The 19,537-nt window shown below is 42.9% G+C and overlaps 1 protein-coding gene across 1 annotated transcript in view; it reads left to right on the top strand.

Annotated features, from left to right (window-relative positions):
- PAH (phenylalanine hydroxylase) overlaps positions 1–19,537 on the top strand; it is an 83,273-nt gene that overhangs the window by 20,992 nt on the left and 42,744 nt on the right. Inside the window, exons 2-3 of the mRNA XM_083182254.1 lie at positions 3,041–3,145; positions 15,283–15,466. Of these exons, the coding sequence (XP_083038380.1) occupies positions 3,041–3,145; positions 15,283–15,466 (289 nt within the window). The remainder of the gene's footprint in view (positions 1–3,040; positions 3,146–15,282; positions 15,467–19,537) is intronic.

The raw sequence follows: 19,537 nt of genomic DNA, 5'->3' as shown, positions 1-19,537 counted from the left end.
TGCCTAAAAAATAATCTCATAAAAAGGAGGCTCCAAAATCAAGTAGGTGCTCCTTCTATTATGAAGCCTGTGGTTTGGTCAACGTGCACACTAGGGCCACATATAGGATATTTATGAAAACAAAAGAATTGGGGGAATCAATTTTTAGTCACATTTCTCTAGTAAAATGTACTGTGTTCCTTAGAAAAATGTATTAAAATTGCAAATCTGCAAAAAAAATGAAAATTTGAAATTTCACCTACACTTTGTTTTAATTCCTGTGAAACACCTAAAGGGTTAACAAACTTCCAAAATGCTGTTTTGAATACTGTGAGGGGTGCAGTTTTTGAAATGGTATCATTTATGGGGGTGTCTCACATACAAGTCCCTCAAAGTCACATCAGAACTGAACTGGTCCCTAAAAAAATCAGTGTTTGAAATTTTCTTGAAAATTTGAGAATTTGCTATTCATATTGTAAGCCTCCTAGTGTCCAAAAAAATTAAAAGGAAGTTGAAATAATGATGGAAACATAAAGTAGACATATGGTCTATGTTAGTTATTAACTATTTTGAGTGGTATGATTATTTGTCTCACAAGCAGAAAATTTAACATTTTGCAAATTGCTAAATTTTCCATTTTTTTACGACATTTTGGTATTTTTCACAAAAAAACACAGACTGTATCGACCCAAATTTACCACTAATTTGAAGTACAATGTGTCACGAAAAAACAATCTCAAAATCACTGGGATAAGTAAAAGCAAAAAAAAGTTATCCCCACTTAAGTGATACATGTCAGATTTGAAAAAAAGGGCTCTGTCAGGAACGCAAAAACTGGCTCTGTCAGGAAGGGGTTAATGAATACTTTTTGAATTTTCAAGGGAAAAGGGCCCATTTTACTTAACCAGAAAGTAGGGGGGTGGAAGAATGGCCTAACCATAATCTGAAGAATAATTTAAACTGACCTGATTTAGAGTCTGATCTGGCTGATTGAAACAAAAATCTGGTACCTTGTTTGAGCAAATGAGAGTTGAAAATTTGCTTCGAAATGCTAGAAAACTGACAAAAACGGGCATTCATACATACATCTTTACTGTATGGCCAGCTTAAGTCTAACAAATAAACTGTGGGCCAACAGCCCAAGGTCCACAAATCAAATAAGAATGGGCCCAACTGCCGACTCATCCTAACTAATCCAGCTTGAACAGGAGCCAACTGCAAGTCCTCTTGGGAAATTACAGTAAGTTTAGCATGGTGGTTCATTGCTACACATCCCTCACAACTTCAGGCACTCAAAGTCTTTTCCCAATGACACAAGAAGCCCATCTGGACATGTGATGCAGGTGATCCCAGGATGATATCAGCCTATGTCATTCACTGGTGGGGAACAAGTCATTCACTGGTGGGGAACAATTCACTACAACAAAAATGGGATGTTCTTTCCCACAAAATCTGGCACAGACAAAACAAACTAGTATGGGAGGGTAGCAGTGGCGGCTCCTGCTATTGGGCTGCAGGACTGCAGCCCCTCCAGTTGAAATCACAACACCAGAGACACAGAAAGACAGCACCAGAGCTCCAGTGACGCGGGTTACCTTCGGAGTTCTCTTGCTGACTGTCTGCGTCTCTGACACCCTGGTAACCTCCTTTCACTTGACTCCATGAAACAGCAGGGCAGACACAGCAACAGCCCAACCCTGCTTGTGGTAGCTTTCTATTGGAAGCTGCTACTGCTCATCATACACAGAGCTGCAAACTCCTCCCCCTCTTGGGCTGCCAGTACATGGAGCAATGAGAGCAATAGCTTCCAACAGGAAGACATTCTGTGCAAATCACCAGAGCTATAGTCCTTTTATGGGCTGCTGCATGTGCAGCCCAGAAGCAAATCCTCTGCTGTAAGCGTGCCCAGATTCACTGAGTCACTGATGAGTGTGATGCAGCTGAAGGAAGGTATGCATTGCACCAGAGAGGTGCATGGAAGTTTTTTTATTTTAATAATATCTATGTAGATCTTTATTCAGAGTATCATTTTGTGTACTTTAATTAATATTAGTTATTAAAAGTGTGCATTTTGCTCTGTACCTGTGTTTGTGTGCTTATGAGTACATCATTTATTACAGTAAATGCACACAAACACTTGTACAGCGCAAATCAAACTAATAACCTGAAAATAATTAATGACCTTTTGCAATGAGCAGTACCCAGGAAATTGTAGCCCCACTTAAGTCTAAAGGCAGGAGCAAAATTCCACAACCAACTATAATCTCCTGAAACTAGTTTTCAAAAGTAGGCAAGTACAGTGTGCACTATCACCAGCTTATAAATGGTGCCAATGATATGCGCACTGCCCGGCATACGCCACAATTCCATAGATATACCTGCACTGAGTACTTGAGAATGACCATTACAGCTCAGTTATGCCCCTCCTCTGGTCACTTGAAGAGATGCTCTGCAGGCATGTAGGCCTCTGAAACTGTGGTACTTTCATGTGCTTGATTCCGGGGCACAGTGTGAAAACACGCAGTAAGATAGGGTGTGGTATAGGGGTCCGACAGTCGGGATCCCGACAGTCATTATCCCGACGTCAGGAGCCTGACTGGCCAGACCCAGACAGCACGGTGAGCGCAACAACGCTGCGCTCGCCACGCTGCGCTCGCCATGCTGCGGGCACGGCGCAACAACGTGAGCGCTCGCCACGCTGCGCTCGCCATGCTGCGGGCACGGTGGCTCGCTATGCGAGCCTCCTATTCTATTCTCCCTCTATGGGGGTCGTGGACCCCCACGAGTGAAAATAGCAGGTGGCCGTCGGGAACTCGGCTGTCGGTGTTTTGACGTCGGGTGAATGCCTGTCGGGATCCCGCCTGTCAGGACCCCGTCCGGCACCCGTAAGATACACCCCACAAACAGCAATAATTCTAACTCAGCTCCAGGCTCTCTATGTCCGCATGTGCTTTTAATTAATATTCATGTTTAACTGATGCCAAAATGTTATATTTTTATGAAAATAAAAGGTAAACATTTTTTTGCTTGGCAGTAATTACAGATTATTTTATTTATGCAGGAGTCTAACTACATTGAGGAAAGCACTAAAGATAACAGAATTTCTTTGATATTTTCCCTCAAAGAAGAAGTTGGAGCGTTGGCCAAGGTCCTGCGCATATTTGAGGTAAGCATACTTGTATTTTTATCATTTCCTTGGTGTTTAAATTTCAACGATCATACTGTTCGCATGGCCCCTTCCTGGTTCTGCCCCTACAATACCCAGGCCCGTTTGAACTCTCTACGGGGCACAGGGGAACACAGGGGGACTGATGCCTGCTCAGGGCTGGCAGCTGATGTCACATGACATCAGCACCCGCCCCCTTTTTGGTAAACAGCGGCAGAAATATGGCCGGAGGCTATCGAATGATTCCTGTCCCCTTCGGCTGCTTACGAGATGTGTTCTCAGACAGATCCCCTAACATGTTACCAAGGGAATGCGGGTGGCGATGCGGTGCGTGGGGCGGGTTGTTCTGCGAACGGCACTTACCCGCTAGGTAGGCAGCGAAAGAACGCTGCTTAGCAAGCGGTCTGAATCAGGACCGTAGTATGGAATTTATAGTAATGGATGCATAATTCTTTATAACATGTTTTCCCAATAAATTACAAAATGATGGTTTAAAAATGTATCAAGTATAATAGTACATTATTTACAGTAGTTATTTTTGGGATAATTGAAAAACAAAGATTAAAAAACAGGTGTATTGTATCACAATAAATAAATGATTAAATAGCAATAAAATTTTTGTTTCTAACAGCAACAAAGTTAATAAAAAAAAATATAGGCAGCAGATTCAGGTGAATAAATGCACAAGCAACACCCAATTGCCACTATAGGTAATTAAGCTATAAAGTGGAAACATGGAAAATAGCAAAACATACAGAAGCACATTGACTGACTGACTGACTGACTCGCTTGATGCTCGCCAGTAGGCAGATTTTTTGCTTAACATGTTTGTTTTCTAAATTTAGCTCACCTTTAGTGATATCATATTGGCTTATGTTTAGAATGTATCCAATATACAGATATATTCATTATTATTTTATGGCATGGTGTGTACTATTGTGCTTCAGATTTTGCAATAAGTTTTGTTGATGTCGTAATATGTTTTGTTTGTTTGCTTTGCATGGATAATGAAGAGAGCAAGAACTTCAAACATTACACAAAATATTTGTGTTCTAGCTCTTCAAATATTTTTCCAGGGCACAAAAAGGGTCACTGTGTTTCACTATCTACTTTCTTGTCTAGGGAATACATGACATGAGATAACTTTAAAGTGACTTGCGTAACACTAGCACTCAGTATATTTAAAATGATCCTTTTCAAAACTACTCATGCAATTTTACAATTAAACTACAACAAATAGTCCCGACAGTTTGGCCCAGATCATTATTATTTTTTACTCCCCTAGACAGTGCAATTGTTGTTGCAGTTCCCATTCCCCATCTCCACTATTAGCTGCCATGGAGAGAAGCCATAGCACTGATCTCCCACCGTGCTTGGCCACACCCCCTACATTACCCAGCCCCAGATCCACTCTCTGTGGCCCTGATTTCACATCTAATGTTCTGCCACTCTTTTCAACAACATCTATATACTACTCATATTATTTCCATTTATGTCTACATTAATCATGATGGTGAGGCAGCATTAAGCCTATCTTTATTGCTTGCATTACATGTATTAGATGCAGCACTTGGTGTATTTAACAAACAAAATTGGGTGTATTCATCATAACTTATGGGCCTAAAAAAAAGTTTCCTTATATGTTTTAAAGAACGGGCCTATTCATCATTAATGATCTGATGTGGCCGCCCAGCATTCAGTGGGTTGGATGTTGGAGGATGACACTCACTATGTGTACAGTCAGTGAGTACACATATGCGGAGCAAGGATCCCGGCAAGTGTTTAATGTTCTTTACAAATTTAAACATACAGTGAACACAGTGTTCTATTCTGCCATTTCCCCTCCCTTATGTCTAGTAATCATTATCTAGAATGTATAGATCAGCGTAGTTCTTGAAGGTCATATTTATCCATTGAAAATCTCTCCTTGAATAAATCATTACATTACCCATTTTTTAAATGATTGAAAAGTGGTTAAATGACATTCACCTGTCTGCATAAATCACAGTTCATTTTGTGATTGTGATGTGATAAAGATGCAGTGCAGCACTTATAGGTTATCCAACCAACTGCGAATAATTATACGCACTATAGTCAGTGCTGGTTTAGTGCTACTTCCATAGAGTCAAACAGGCACAGGTAGCACCAGGGACCCCTAAAGGAGGTTTGGGTGGTATAGGTTACGGCTATGTGGATGAGCATCATTTATGAACAGCAGGATGTTACAGAAAGAGATAATTCAGTATTTTGAGGCACTGAAGATGACTGGAGAGTAGTTATAATACCCACTCAGTGACAAACTGCAGGGAAGATGACAGGCACTGTAACAATAAGAGACATGAGAAGCACAAAAGTAACAGGACACTAGGAGATGCATGGAATTCCAGAAAGTCTGGACCCTTAAGGAAAGAGGAATGTCAGGTAGAGATTTTAAAATGGGTTAAAACAGCACCTGCCAGTCAGCCGAAATGGGCACTGATAGACACACAGTAAAGAGAACGACCTGTCTGCTGTAAGCTGGGTGCTGGAGCAACTGCCTCATTCATATCTCTTTATGGTGCATCTGACTTACCAGGCCTGGTAAGTACAAGATCGGTACCTGACAGAATAAAACAGAGCATTTATCTGACCTTGCCATACACTATCTGATAAATGCTCTGTTTAAATCTGATGGTGAGTATACACGGTCAGATCAAAATGACAAATTATCATATCTGCTGGGAATGCTGGGAGATTTCTCATTCCCATCATAACAATAATTGCTGCTCGTTCATGGAGATTTAGTTTTATATGAATAATATGATTGGCTTGCATTCACATAATGCTAAACCAGGCAATTGTACCTGTAAAGAGCCCCAAAGTGAACCCAATGGCCATACTACACCACTTCTTTATGTAAAGCTGTTTTACAGATTCTGAATGTTTCTACAGGTGTTTCAGAGTAGGATGCATCTCAGTTACATCTGAATGGGCATAACACTTCGCGAATGGGGTATCACACTTAAGTTTAGTGAAGGTGTGCTAGGTTCTTGTAGATAGAATTGCAGGCAATGCCAAGTTGTATACTTATTTGGGTGCCCAAAATTGTTTATTCCTGTCAATCACTCATAAAATGCGCGCATAAAATGTCATTGCGAGCATGATTGCAAAAGTACCATGATTTCATGTATGCAGTACAATCACAGCAAGTGCATTATCTGCTAATAATCCAAAAAATTGGAATTTGGCCTGTAGTGCTATGCATGCAGTGCAAGTATAACTGCAACAGACTTGTGTGTAACTCTGAAATGGCCACATTGTGACCAACACATTAAGAGGGGTATTCAATGTGAGGGCTTGCTCGACCGCCGTGACCCAGTCCCGTTCTCGGTCAGCTCGACCGAGAACATGCAGGCGGGATTCAATGTCCCTTGTGATGTCAGGCTCATTCTGCTGAGATACCCTGCTCAATGCTGTCGGGGAAAACAGCATTGAATAGGGCCCAGCGGGCATCTCCCCGACGGGAGAAGCTCGCCGGTGATTGAATATCCCCCTTAATATTTCAGTATGCATGCAAGATACATTAACATCACAGACATAGGGGGTTATTCTTATTAACACTTTCCCCTGCATGTACGTGCAGCAGAGCGATGCTGAGCGTCTGCGCATTTATGCGCATGTGCAGATGCTGGGTGTGAGTGGGCACGGTGAAATGCTAGTTCACTGTCCCTTTCGCACCTAGCATTGCGGGTGAGGGGTCGCGTCCATGGAAATGCCCAGCATTTCCTGGGCGTTCCCATGAAAACTCTGGGAGTTCCCATGGTAATTCGCCCATAACGCAGGTGCGGGGGGGGAGGGCAGCTGATTCAGCAGATGTCAGCTGCCCGCCCGCTTCCCGCATAGGAGGCTTGCAAATGTAAGACAGCAGAGAGGTTTAACATCTGCGAGCAAATGGTTTTACCCTCACACCCAAGGTTGCGAATGGACGTTTATGCTAAACATCCATTCGCAATCGTGCGGGGAACTTGGTGAGCGACGGGTGGGGGGAGGGGGGGTGGCCGTTCTGGCTGCATTACATCCACATGCAATGCTGCGAATTTTGCAGTATTGCGTGTGGACCCGAATAATGTCCATTGACTGGTGGTGCAAACTAAAATGTAAATACACAATATGATGTTATATACTCGTAATTGTATTGTACCTACTTTTACTGGTGCATGACTACAATATACAGTTTAGCACGTTCATCCTCTGGATGTAAGTAAAAGAGAGAGATTTAAAAAATATGTTAAAACATAAGGTGCCCATACACGTACCAATTACCCGGTACTTTTTGTGCTAAAATAGCATTGTTGTGCATGTGTTGTGCATGGGATGCGATGCTATTTTAGCACAAAAAGTACCGGGTAATTGGTACGTGTATGGGCACCTTTACATTTACTATTTCCGAATGTTGCATCTGTAAACTGTGAAGTCAGTAATGTAGCACACCTGCCGTGTCACTGGGGATCAGGTTCTAGGGTAGCTTGGCACTGATTGATGGGCTTTTACATAAACACACACATATTACGTCATATGATCTGAGGATTTTCATTTGCTGGCAACAACTACTGTTTTTGCTAGATGATGCAACATTGTGAGCAATGTGTCTCTTAGATTCTGCAATACTGCACATACATGGAAAGACTACAACAGTACCATGTATTTGTAGCACACACTTCAGATGGTATTGATCTCATTCCATGGTTTATGCAATTCATCAGGAGGGGAGGGGCCAGATTTACCTTTAACTTTAATATAGAGATCAACAGTAAACCAAAGCTTCCCCCAGTGACCTATCGGCTTACAGGATTCATATCCTCCCCTGTTTACTTATTTGGATAATAGAACAGACACCAAACTTCATTTTGTCTACTCCTCCCTTGCAACTTTGCCAATAATTTGTCAACATTCTGAAGAGTATCTCGTACATAGAGACAATGGCATACATTAAAAAAGTTCTTTATCTTGCAAATTTTAGTGTAGAATCAACTTTATTGGCCATGTATGCTTGTGCACACTAGGAATTTTTTGTGGATTACAATGTAGCATCAAGCAGGGATGAAAAGGGGGGGGGGGAGAGATTGCATATATTACATAAAGACATTACAAGCATTTCATTTCTAGCTATGACTATGGTGATCAGGTCACCAAGTAGGGTCAAGTTGTTTGGCTGTTGATATTGGGATTGCATTCGCTTTGGTTGGATTGTTCAGGTGATGAACGGAAAGAAGCTTCTTGCGGATCTGGCCGCAAGAAGGATGGACCTAAACCATCTTCCGGATGGTAGGATGTCGAACAGGTTGTGACCGGGAAGCAGCTTGTCCTTCACGATCTTCTCAGCGCGTTTCCTTACCCTGGATGAGAACAGGTCCCTTATAGGGGGAGGTCGGTCCCTATGATCCTTTCCGCAGTCTTCAATACCCTCTGCAGTTTTTGTTTGTCGTTTTCACTTGCGCCACCTTAATATTATTAAATAATTATACAGTATATAGCAGTGGTTCCCAAACTGTGCGCCGTGGCTCCCTGGGGTGCCTCGGGACACATGCAGGGGTGCCCTGGGTTGGTAGTCCAGGACCAACTCAAATTGTTAATGGTTAATTATTTATAAGCAAAACCAGTGCTGGTGGCTGCCAATCATAAAATGTGTACAAATAGAAGCAATTCCTGCCCTTTTCCACATAATTGACCATAAGAATCGCATATAAATTAGAGATGTGCACCGGCCACTTTTCAGGTTTTGGGTTTTGGGTTCTGATTACCTTGAGGTTTTAGGTTCTAATGGGTTTTGCCAAAACACCTCCTAAGTGTTTTGTGTTTGGATTTCTTGGGTTTTGGGTTCTGATTTTTTTGTTAAAAAAGCATAAAAACTGCTAAAATCGCAGAATTTTTTTTTTTTTTTTGCTCCTACGCTATATTAACCTCAATAACATTCATTTCCACTCATTTACAGTCTATTCTGAACAGCTCACACCTTACAATATTGTTTTTAGGGCAAAAGGTTGCACCGAGGTAGCTGGATAACTATGATAAGCCACACAAGTGTGCGGCACAAACACTAGACTGATATGGCACACTTAGCATACCCTCTAGGCTGATACTGCACACCTAGAATTACCCCTGGACTGATATGGCACAGGTAGCATCACCCCTGGACTGATACGGCACATTTAGCATCACCCCTGGACTGATATGGCACACTTAGCATCCCCCCTAGTCTGATACGGCACACCTAGCATCACCCCTGGACTGATATGGCACAGGTAGCATCACTCCTGGACTGATACGGCACATTTAGCATCACCCCTGGACTGATATGGCACACTTAGCATCCCCCCTAGTCTGATACGGCACACCTAGCTTCACCCCTGGACTGATATGGCACGCTTAGCATCACCCCTGGACTGATATGGCACACTTAGCATCCCCCCTAGTCTGATACGGCACACCTAGCATCACCCCTGGACTGATATGGCACACTTAGCATCCCCCCTAGTCTGATACGGCACACCTAGCATCACCCCTGGACTGATATGGCATGCTTAGCATCACCCCTGGACTAATACAGCACACTTGGCAGCACCCCATGAATTATACGGCAGACTTGGCTTACCCCAGGAATTATACGGCACAGATGGTGGCACCCCTGACCAGATACAGCACACATGGAATTATACGGCACACATGGCGGCAGGCATGGAATTATACGGCAAACAAATTCCTGCAGTAAAAATAAAAATGTGTATTCTTTTAATTATAAAAAAGAGCAGCACACCTTACTTAGCAACACCCCATGAATTATACAGAACTCTTGGCTCACCCCTGGACTACAGCGCATTTAACAGCCCTTGCAGTAAAAAAAAAGGACAGCTCCCCTGGTCTGATATGGGGCACCCCTGGAATTATACGGCACACATGCGGGCACCCCAGGACTGATACAGGACACATGGGGGCACCCCAGGACAAGTACAGCACACATGTGGGCATCCCTGGATGGATACAGCACACATGTGGGCACCCCTGGACTGATAGTACTGGTAGCCAGTGGAAACAGCAGATTGGAATTATATACTGCAATAAATACTGGTAGCCAGTGGCAACAGACTGGAATTATATACTGCGATAAATACTGGTAGCCAGTGGAAACAGCAGACTGGATTTTTATATACTGTGATAAATAATACTGGTAGCCAGCGGCAACAGCAGACTGGAATTATATACTGCGATAAATACTGGTAGCCAGTGGAAACAGCAGACTGGATTTTTATATACTGTGATAAATAATGCTGGTAGCCAGCGGCAACAGCAGACTGGAATTATATACTGCGATAAATACTGGTAGCCAGTGGCAACAGCAGACTAGAATTATATACTGCAATAAATAAAATACTGGTAGCCACTGCCAGTGGCAACAGCAAACTGGAATTATATACTGTGATAGGTACTGATAGTCAGGGGCAACAGCACACTGGAATTATATACTGCAATAGGTACTGGTAGGCACTAGCCAGTGGCAACAGCAGAGAGCAGACTGCAGCAGACACTAGGCAGTGCAGGTCAGGCAGTGGCACTAGCAGCACCAGTGGACTATCACACTGTGACTGACTATACAGGAGCAGACTCAGCAGAGGCAGGCCCCAGCACAAAGGAGAGACAGAACACAGCACCAGTCATCCTTGCAATGGTGATGTCTTGATCACTGAGCAGAGACACAGTACACAGCAGCACAGGCCCCAGCAGAGACCACACACAGCAGCAGCACACCCTTCCCTACCCTTCTCCGAGATTGGAGTGAAGATGGCGTCGCGAGGTTGCGGAATTTAAGGGTTCCGTGATCTCGCGAGAATCCGACGCCGGGCGATGACGTTTTGACTGTGCGCCCGGATTCGAGTATGGCGGTAAGCGCCGAGCGCTGCTCGTATCCGGGCCCGGATTGATGACGTCCGTGCTGGCTCGGATCTGAGGAATCCGAGCCCGCACATCTCTAATATAAATCCAATCTAATTAAAATAAATTTGGCCTAGGGGTGCCGCGAAAAAAATTCTTATACTCTAGGGTGCCGTGATTAAAAAAAGATTGGGAACCCCTGGTATATAGTATACTGATGTGTATATTATATAGAGCATCTGTAGTCTGTATACTGTACACTCAGTGAAATACAGTATAAATATCTGTTTATTCCACTATTCCTTCTGCATAGCAGCCTGCGATTATACTGATATTTCAGTCTTTAGGTTATTTGTATGTATATTTAGACCTTTAAAGAGATTACTGACGATGTGTGTTTGCAACACTATCTGAATGGGTATCACCATAATAAGAACTACTCTGTCTGCTTTTGGTGCCACTACCTAGCAAGGGTGTAGTCAGGGTGGTTCCAGTGGAGTACGAGCTCCAAGGGCGCAGTACAGGCCACTGCCGGGACCCTTACATACAGTGCAGCTCCACTGACCTGGCCTGGGCCACACAATGTCCCATCTATGCTCAGGCACGCTGTAATGGAAAGTGATGGGGCTGAAGAAAGCAATGATGCTGGGGGCTGAGGAAGGTTAGGGGCTGGTGGTTGATAATGGTGATGAGGCTGGGGGCTCTGGTTAAGGAAGGTGATGGGGCTGTGGCTTCTGAGGAAGTGATGGGGCGGTGGCTGGTGAAGGTGATGAGGGTCTTAGGAATGTAATAGGGGACTGAGGACAGTGTTGGACAGTAGGTTTAGAGCAGGGGTGGGGAACTTTTTTTGGGCCAAGGGCCAATTGTATGGTGGAAAAATCCTTCGGGGGCCATATGTAAAAATTTATCTTACAAATTGTCCTGCTGCAGCCGTCCCACGCTCCGGCAGCTGCACCTGAATAGGACTGACAGTCTCCAGCTGCTGTTGATTAAGAGGAATCTCGCAAGAACTACCGACCTCTCGCAAGAAGTACCCTGTACTTGACTCCCGGCAAAGCCGCTGGGTGGGTAGGAGGGCCACTCAGACCGGCTACGGGGGCCGCATACGGCCCCCGAGCCTGAGGTTCCCCACCACTGGTTTAGAGGAATGTGATGAGATGCTGAGGTAACAAGGGCTGAAGATGTGATGAAGGCTCGGGGAAGGTAGGGCATATTACCAAGTTTCAACCTACTTGTTTGGTAGGCAGTCACTGGAGCAAACTGGAGTTTCTGGAGTTTTGTATCCTGAGATAAGATTTAGAGCTGTCTGTGACAGCCCAGCAGGTGAGGTCAGTCATCTGCAGGGGGCTGACAGAATCCATGTTTGTTTGTTTTCTAGCTCTGGGGCCAATGAATTAATATGTTTTTTTTTCCCTGTGAAAACAGTTTTTTTAATCTAGGTGTCTCATGTTTTGTGGGAGCCAATGTGTGTGTGTTTTTCCCTGTGGGAGCCAATGTGTGTGTTTTTTCTTGTGAGCGACATTGTGTGTGTGATTTTCCCTTGTGGGGGCTATTGTTTGTGCATTTTTCTTCCCATGGGGGGTCAATGTTTTTTTCTTTGTCAGGTACAATGTGTCTGTATATGTGGAAGGAAGGGGGGGCGTGACATGGGCTTGTTCCGGGTGCCATGCCTCTGCTCCCTATTATGGTGACCTGTCCCCTGACGACGATGCAATTGTAGCATTGAAATGTTGGTAAAGTTAAAACCCAGACCTTCATCTATATCCAGTGAATGGAATTCCTTGTCACAATATATATATGAAAACTAATATATATATATATATATATATATATATATATATATATATATATATATATATATATATATATATATATATATATATAAAAGGAACAGGAGGCGCACAATAGAGGTGCCGGACGGGGTCCCGACAGTCGGGATCCCGACAATCATTAACCCGACGTCGGGATCCCGACTATTAAAACACAGACGGCCGGGTTCCCGACGGCCGGCGGCTATTTTCCCTCGTGGGGGTCCATTGTGGGGGGCTTTGTTGCGCTGGCCACGCTGTCTGAGGCCAGGCAGTCGGGATCCCGACGTCGGGATAATGACTGTCGGGATCCCGACTGTCGGTGAATCATACCACACCCGCACAATAGTGTAGTACATTTAAAAATAGGTAAAGGTTTACTTCAATATATATATCAATATATACAATATCTAAAGAAAACTTGCGGAAAAATCCTGCATCTGCCCCTGAGGAAAGTATGGGTTAGGCAAGGGGTTGTGGTTAGGCACTAGAGGGAGGGTTATGAATAGGGTGGGGGATATTCACTGGGACTACCGATCTACAGTATAAGGGGGCCTGCACTATAAGCAGGGCAGCCGAGAGGAATGCCGGGCCTCAGTAAAAAATTGGGGGCGTGGCCTAAGTGTGTGAGGTATGTTTAGAGGAGGGTGAAAGAAAACTCTAAAAACTGTAATCTCAGCAGCACCACACACCTACAGCTTGTGCTGTGCTGACAGCTGGCTCAGCATGGCCTCTCACGCTGTCAGTGAGACACTCATGCTGAGCCTGCTGTCAGCACAGCACATGCTGTAGAAGTGTGTGCTGCTGTTGCTACCTGGGTGGGATGGAGGGGGAAGGGAGGGGTCGGACCAGGGCCCCAGCGGGGCCCCTTCAGCAAGCCTTGGCCCTGGTAATTAGTACCCGCTCCCCCTCCCTCTCTCGGCTGCCCTGACTATAAGTCTCACATGATTGATGGGACACGATAGATGCGACTGGATAAGTAATTAGTGCCTATATTGTAACATGCTGAATGTTGACATTCATTCTACCATAAGGCGTGCTATTATAACACTACATTGTCTAAACCTCAAGGTTTGTATTTCTGGTTATTAAAGTTAATTTCCTCACAGTCTATGACTCACTTCTGGAAAATGGCGGTGACAGGCCCCCATTTCCTGCAATGCTGCCCGTCCCCGCACCCTGAATGCCTGTCAATCAGTCAGAGGGTTACATAGGGCTCCTTCGATCATGTAGGTCCTGTACCTGCACAGTTTCCAATCATCCGGAAATTGTGAAGGTGATCGCACAATCGATCATTACTGAACAAGGCCTCAGATGGAGAAACTACACCTGTCATAGAGTTGGTGCGAGTTTTGATCGTACACTTAAAGTCACAGGGCCTTATTCTAGTTCACTCTTAGAGGCAAATTCCTTCTTAGCTGGACAAAACCATGTGCACTGGGAATCGGTACATCTGTCAGACCAGACTTAGGTCTACAGTCATTAGGTTGACCCCGGAAGGTCGACTGGCCCGACAGGGTTAAAGATCGACATGGGTTTGGGTCGACATGCCTTAAGGTTGACATGAGTTTTTCACTGGTTTTTTTATCTGAATGTTGACACAGTCGACATGGACACAGTTGGAGTTGAACCGCAGCCCCTCGCATCGCTCGCGTCACTCGCAATGCTTCGGGCACTATTTTATTCTCCCACCACGCCCTAGTGCAGGGCTGGGCAACACCGGCCCTCCAGATGTTGATGAACTACACATCCCAGCATGCCTTGCATCAGTTTCAGCATGGCCACATAGCAAAACTAATGCAAAGCATCCTGGGATGTGTAGTTCACTAACATCTGGAGGGCCGGTGTTGCCCTGCCCTGCCCTAGTGGATGGTAGGGCATGAAATACCGCCTGTCGGCACATGTCGGCTCAAAAAACAGTGGAAAAACTCATGTCGACCTAATGACTGTCGACCTAAACCCATGTCGACCTTGGCCCATGTTGACCTTAAGTCATGTCGACCTTGACCCATGTCGACCTTTAACCCTGCTGACCTTGGGGCCAGTCGACCTTCCGGGTCGACCTAATGACTGTCGACCTAAGTGTGGTCTGACAGATGACCGTTTCCCGTGCACTGCAGGTGGGGCAGATGTAACATGTGCAGAGAGAATTAGAATTGGGTGGGGTTTTTTTTCAAAGTGAGATCTATTTTGACCATGTCTGTATTTTGACCTTGTCAGTATTTTGACCTTCGGTCAATTGCTGTCAGTATTTTGACCGTCTGGATTTTGATTGTAGGTAAATCATACCGAACCCAATTGCAGATCCGTTTTTGGCTGATAAAAACTGCCTTTACTGTAATACCGCAAATTGGATAACACTGATAGCACGGATTTCGTTCTCTTTCTTTTCTAGCTAACAATATTCCATTTCTCATTGTCTAGGAAAGAGATGTTACCCTCACCCACATAGAGTCTAGACCTTCCCGTCTCAACAAAGATGAATACCAGTTCTTCATCAATTTGGATAACAAGAGCACCCCTGCTCTGGATGAGATTGTGAAATGTCTGAGGCGAGACATTGGGGCAACTGTGCATGAGCTGTCCCGAGAGAAAAAAAAAGACGCTGGTAAAATCTCCCTCATATTTATTCTCATTAACACTTAATTGACAAGTTCAACCAGAAACAATTAGATGTTCTTTTCTTTTAGACTATTGCTTTCACCTACACTGTAACTGCTTTCACTATTGGCCTATACTAGTTATTTCTTTACTGCTTTCTGTACATCAATAACTATTGCATTTATAACCAAAGTAAAATATATGTAGCATATAAAAAAGCATAGGGTCTCATTTGCATCATGATGACAATAATATAAAATAATACTTATTCCTGTGTGTCTGTGGCTTAGGGATCCTTTTCTTTAGTGCAATATAATGGTTATATAGTGACAGTGACTGCATCAGAATAGTATAATAAAGTAATGGGTTGGTTCTCATATAGACCAGACACGTGATCTCTCATCTACCTATACATCTTCCACTATGTGGTCGACTTACAGTCGCCAGATCTGATGACATCAGGCCTGATACTTACACTGTATGGGCTGAAGGAAGTTGGCTCATGCAATGGAAGCTGCTCACTTTGGTACTGCACATGCTCCATGATCACATGCTTGTACTTTCCCAGAACTGTGCTTTGTGACAGGAATCCAAGGGAATTGTAGGAGGATTATGGCACCTTGAACACGCCCCCTGTGATCACAATCTTCATCACAAAGCAGGCATTATTTTACAAACGTAACATTTACATTTTTATCCTTACATAAAAAAGTGAGCAACATTTGTGATTTTCTCTATATAAATTTAAATGTAGGTAGACTTCTAATTTATGGAAAAAAACCATTAGAAGTATTATTTAAATGTAATTTGGTAATTTGAGCATACAGTATTACCTATTAACCCCATTTATTTATTCACTGTAATAACACTCATTTGCCACTGCTCCCTGACCCTGTAATTCGCTAACTTTAGAGATATCACAGAAAGTTAACGAGTGAATAAGACACAAACACATTCCACAAACATATATACAATATTAAGGGCTCTATTTATTATTTTCTTCAGCTAAAGGGCCTGATTCAGACCTGGCTGCTAATTAGATAATTCACAAATCGAGTAATTATGAAATGACTGCGCATGCTTACCTCTCGCATCGCTTATGTGTGAGGGTAATTAGCGACGAGAAATAGGCATGGATTGTAAACTGAATACTCTCTCAAATTCACTGACAGTAAGTTGGCATTCGGGATGGGGGGACCTGCCATTTTCTAGGTGTGTCAGAAAAAAAACAGGCATGTCCAGGCATTTTTAAGGAGGGGCTGTGACATCAGCGATGACCACTTCCACCCTGTCTTAAATGCACAGCGATTGGCAATCCTTCCACAATTTAGCAAAGTGTGTCTTCTCTTTCTGTCTGGGTGGCGGCTTTCTCCTCAGTCCACTGAAAATTCTCACATTAGCGGGCAGGTCTCAATCAGGCTAAAAGGGGGTTATTCTGGTTGTTTCGCTCCGATGCGAATCAACCAGAATAACCAGACGGTCCTGCAAAAGAGGGACAGTTGGGTATGTGTGTATACATGATCGTTATTTAATGTAGCTCTCATTGCCTTGTCTCTTCAGACATCGGCAACATTACCAATTTATAGCTATAGTTTTAGAGTTATTCCAATTATAACGGAAAACATATCTATTTCCTATATCATTATATCTCTCAGTTTAGAGACACCATATAGGGCAGGGTGGGTAGGAAACAGCTTGTCTTTACTGAGACGTGATATATTACTACTGGGAATGCGGAACACTGCAATGACATTAGGAAGTTCCAACAACTGTCTGTAAGTAGCACAAATACAAGTTCCATTGATTTGCAATTGCCTCAGGGCCTGTAGTAACTTTATTACAAATAAGGGATGTGTTCCTGCTGCATTAACAACTGTAGTATCTCCTTACTAGATTATTCTGGTGTGCTTTTATTTATGCATTATAAATTAGTACATACTTGCAGATTGAAGATTTATAATTCCTTTATTATATTATGTAGAAATTCTGCTTAGAATATCTGCTTATATGGGCAATTGAAAATATCTCAGCAAAGTACATTTTTAGCCTTGTATTGATTTTTGTCTTTATGTTATAAATATTATTTAATTAAAATGTTTATTGTATGACAAGTTTAAAAGAAAGTCTGTGTGATTCAATTAAATTATTTATTCATTTATTTAATTTATTTGATGAAAAAAATTATTCATATCTAATATTTTACTTATTACAATTTATTTATTTATTGTAATTCATTTATTACTTTATACTGAGCTGTGACTTTTGCTTTTTCTTTCCTGGCACTGAGCGCTGAGTCTCGTACAGTGGCCCTTATTCAGATCTCATCGCAGTACAAATTTGTTTGGAAAATGGGCAAAACCATGTGCACTGCAGGTGGGGCAGATGTAACATGTGCAGAGAGTTACATTTGGGTGGGGTGTGTTGAAATTGAAATCTAAATTGCAGTGTAAAGATTATGCAGCCAGTATTTACCCTGCACAGAAACAAAATAACTCACCCAAATCTAACTCTCTCTGAACATGTTACATCTGCCCCACCTGCAGTGCACATGGTTTTGCCCATATTCCAAACAAATTTGTACTGCGATCAGATGTGAATAGAGGCCAGTATTTCTGTCCACTAGTATGTTCTTTTAACCTCTGTTATGCTTAACTATTACATGTAATGTACATACAGTATAGCATACATATTACCATAGCCATCATCAGGTCCGGATTAACAGCCTCATGGGCCTGGAAATTACACCAATGCCATGTATACACTATAAGTCCCAGCATCTCCCTAGGCATATAAATGTACACAAATGGCATTTTATGTGAAAAATAGAAATACAATTGTAATACTTATGATTTATGTCCAACTATGCAGCCAGCTGGTATATATCTGGCGATAATCATGCTGTCATGATGATGGGCCTATTTTTATGTGGAGGCCTGGAGGTGCAGTTCCATCCACCCCATTGTTAATCTGGCCCTGGACATTGTAAATAACCTTACATTTATATATATTAAATTTATTTCATTTCATGATCAATTTTTTTAGTGCAGAAATAGTTAAAGAGTACTCAGGTCTGTCATTTAGTCTAACGTTTTTACCCAATACCATGTACATAACCCTACGCAGCTTAGCGTCATTAGCAAACATGGGTATCTTATGCCACAGGGGTTCCTTCTGAAGTCTCCATGAGCCCAGACCACCAGTACTCACTGGAGCGATGTACTGTATGAAGGACGGAACAATCACTGTTCCATCTTTCATTACCATGGTGACGCTAGCGATGTGAGTAGCACATCAAACCTAGAGCTTTTTCAAGCGGCAGCTTCAATGCCCATGTAGCACACACAGTGAGAGATATGCGCGATATGCCTGTCTAATCTGTTCAACTGGGTGGCATATCACCCTGTGTGTACCCTACTTAATCCTATAGGCCTCCTGCAAGGACATTGATACAAATGAAAAAAAGCCCCAATACTTATGCCTATGTTACACCACAATAATTTGATTTAAATTAAATATGACCTTGCAGTCTTAGTTAGCATTCTGTGTAAACAGTGAACAAGACACATATTTTGTTTTTGACCTTTGCCTTCATTTGGATACTACTTGGGTGTTCAGCCCAAGTTCATAAAATGCTTCTTTTATTCTAAAAAAAATTAAATCAATATTTAATGTCCAGGAGACAAGATGTCTAACTCCTGCTTTTGATTTATAATACAGCAAGACGACAACTAGTCTGTGCAGGCAGACAATCACCCAGCACTGAGCATGACAGCAATAGATTTTCTAAGAAATCAGTGCATCCGTAATTAGATTAATTTAGATTTATAGAAGGAGATGTTGGCTGCATGTCTTATATTGTACAGTAGCCACAAACAAGTCTGCTTTTGGAAACAGATAAGAAACGCTCCATTGTCTTAATTGAGAAAATGTTTTAACAAAAAATATCTGTCTATATGTATGTGTATGTGCAGTCCAGGATGAAGTTGCCATTTACACCGAAATGGTACCGTTGACTGTACACGTTTTTTCTGCCCCTATTTATGTAAGGGGTGATAATTATTGGATACTTCTGGATACT

This window comes from Crinia signifera, chromosome 4, assembly GCF_055691185.1.
Source record: "Crinia signifera chromosome 4, ASM5569118v1, whole genome shotgun sequence".
Classification (NCBI taxonomy): Eukaryota; Metazoa; Chordata; class Amphibia; order Anura; family Myobatrachidae; genus Crinia; species Crinia signifera.
Note: the sequence above shows the minus strand (reverse complement) of the source record. Positions and strands in the feature narration are given on the sequence as shown.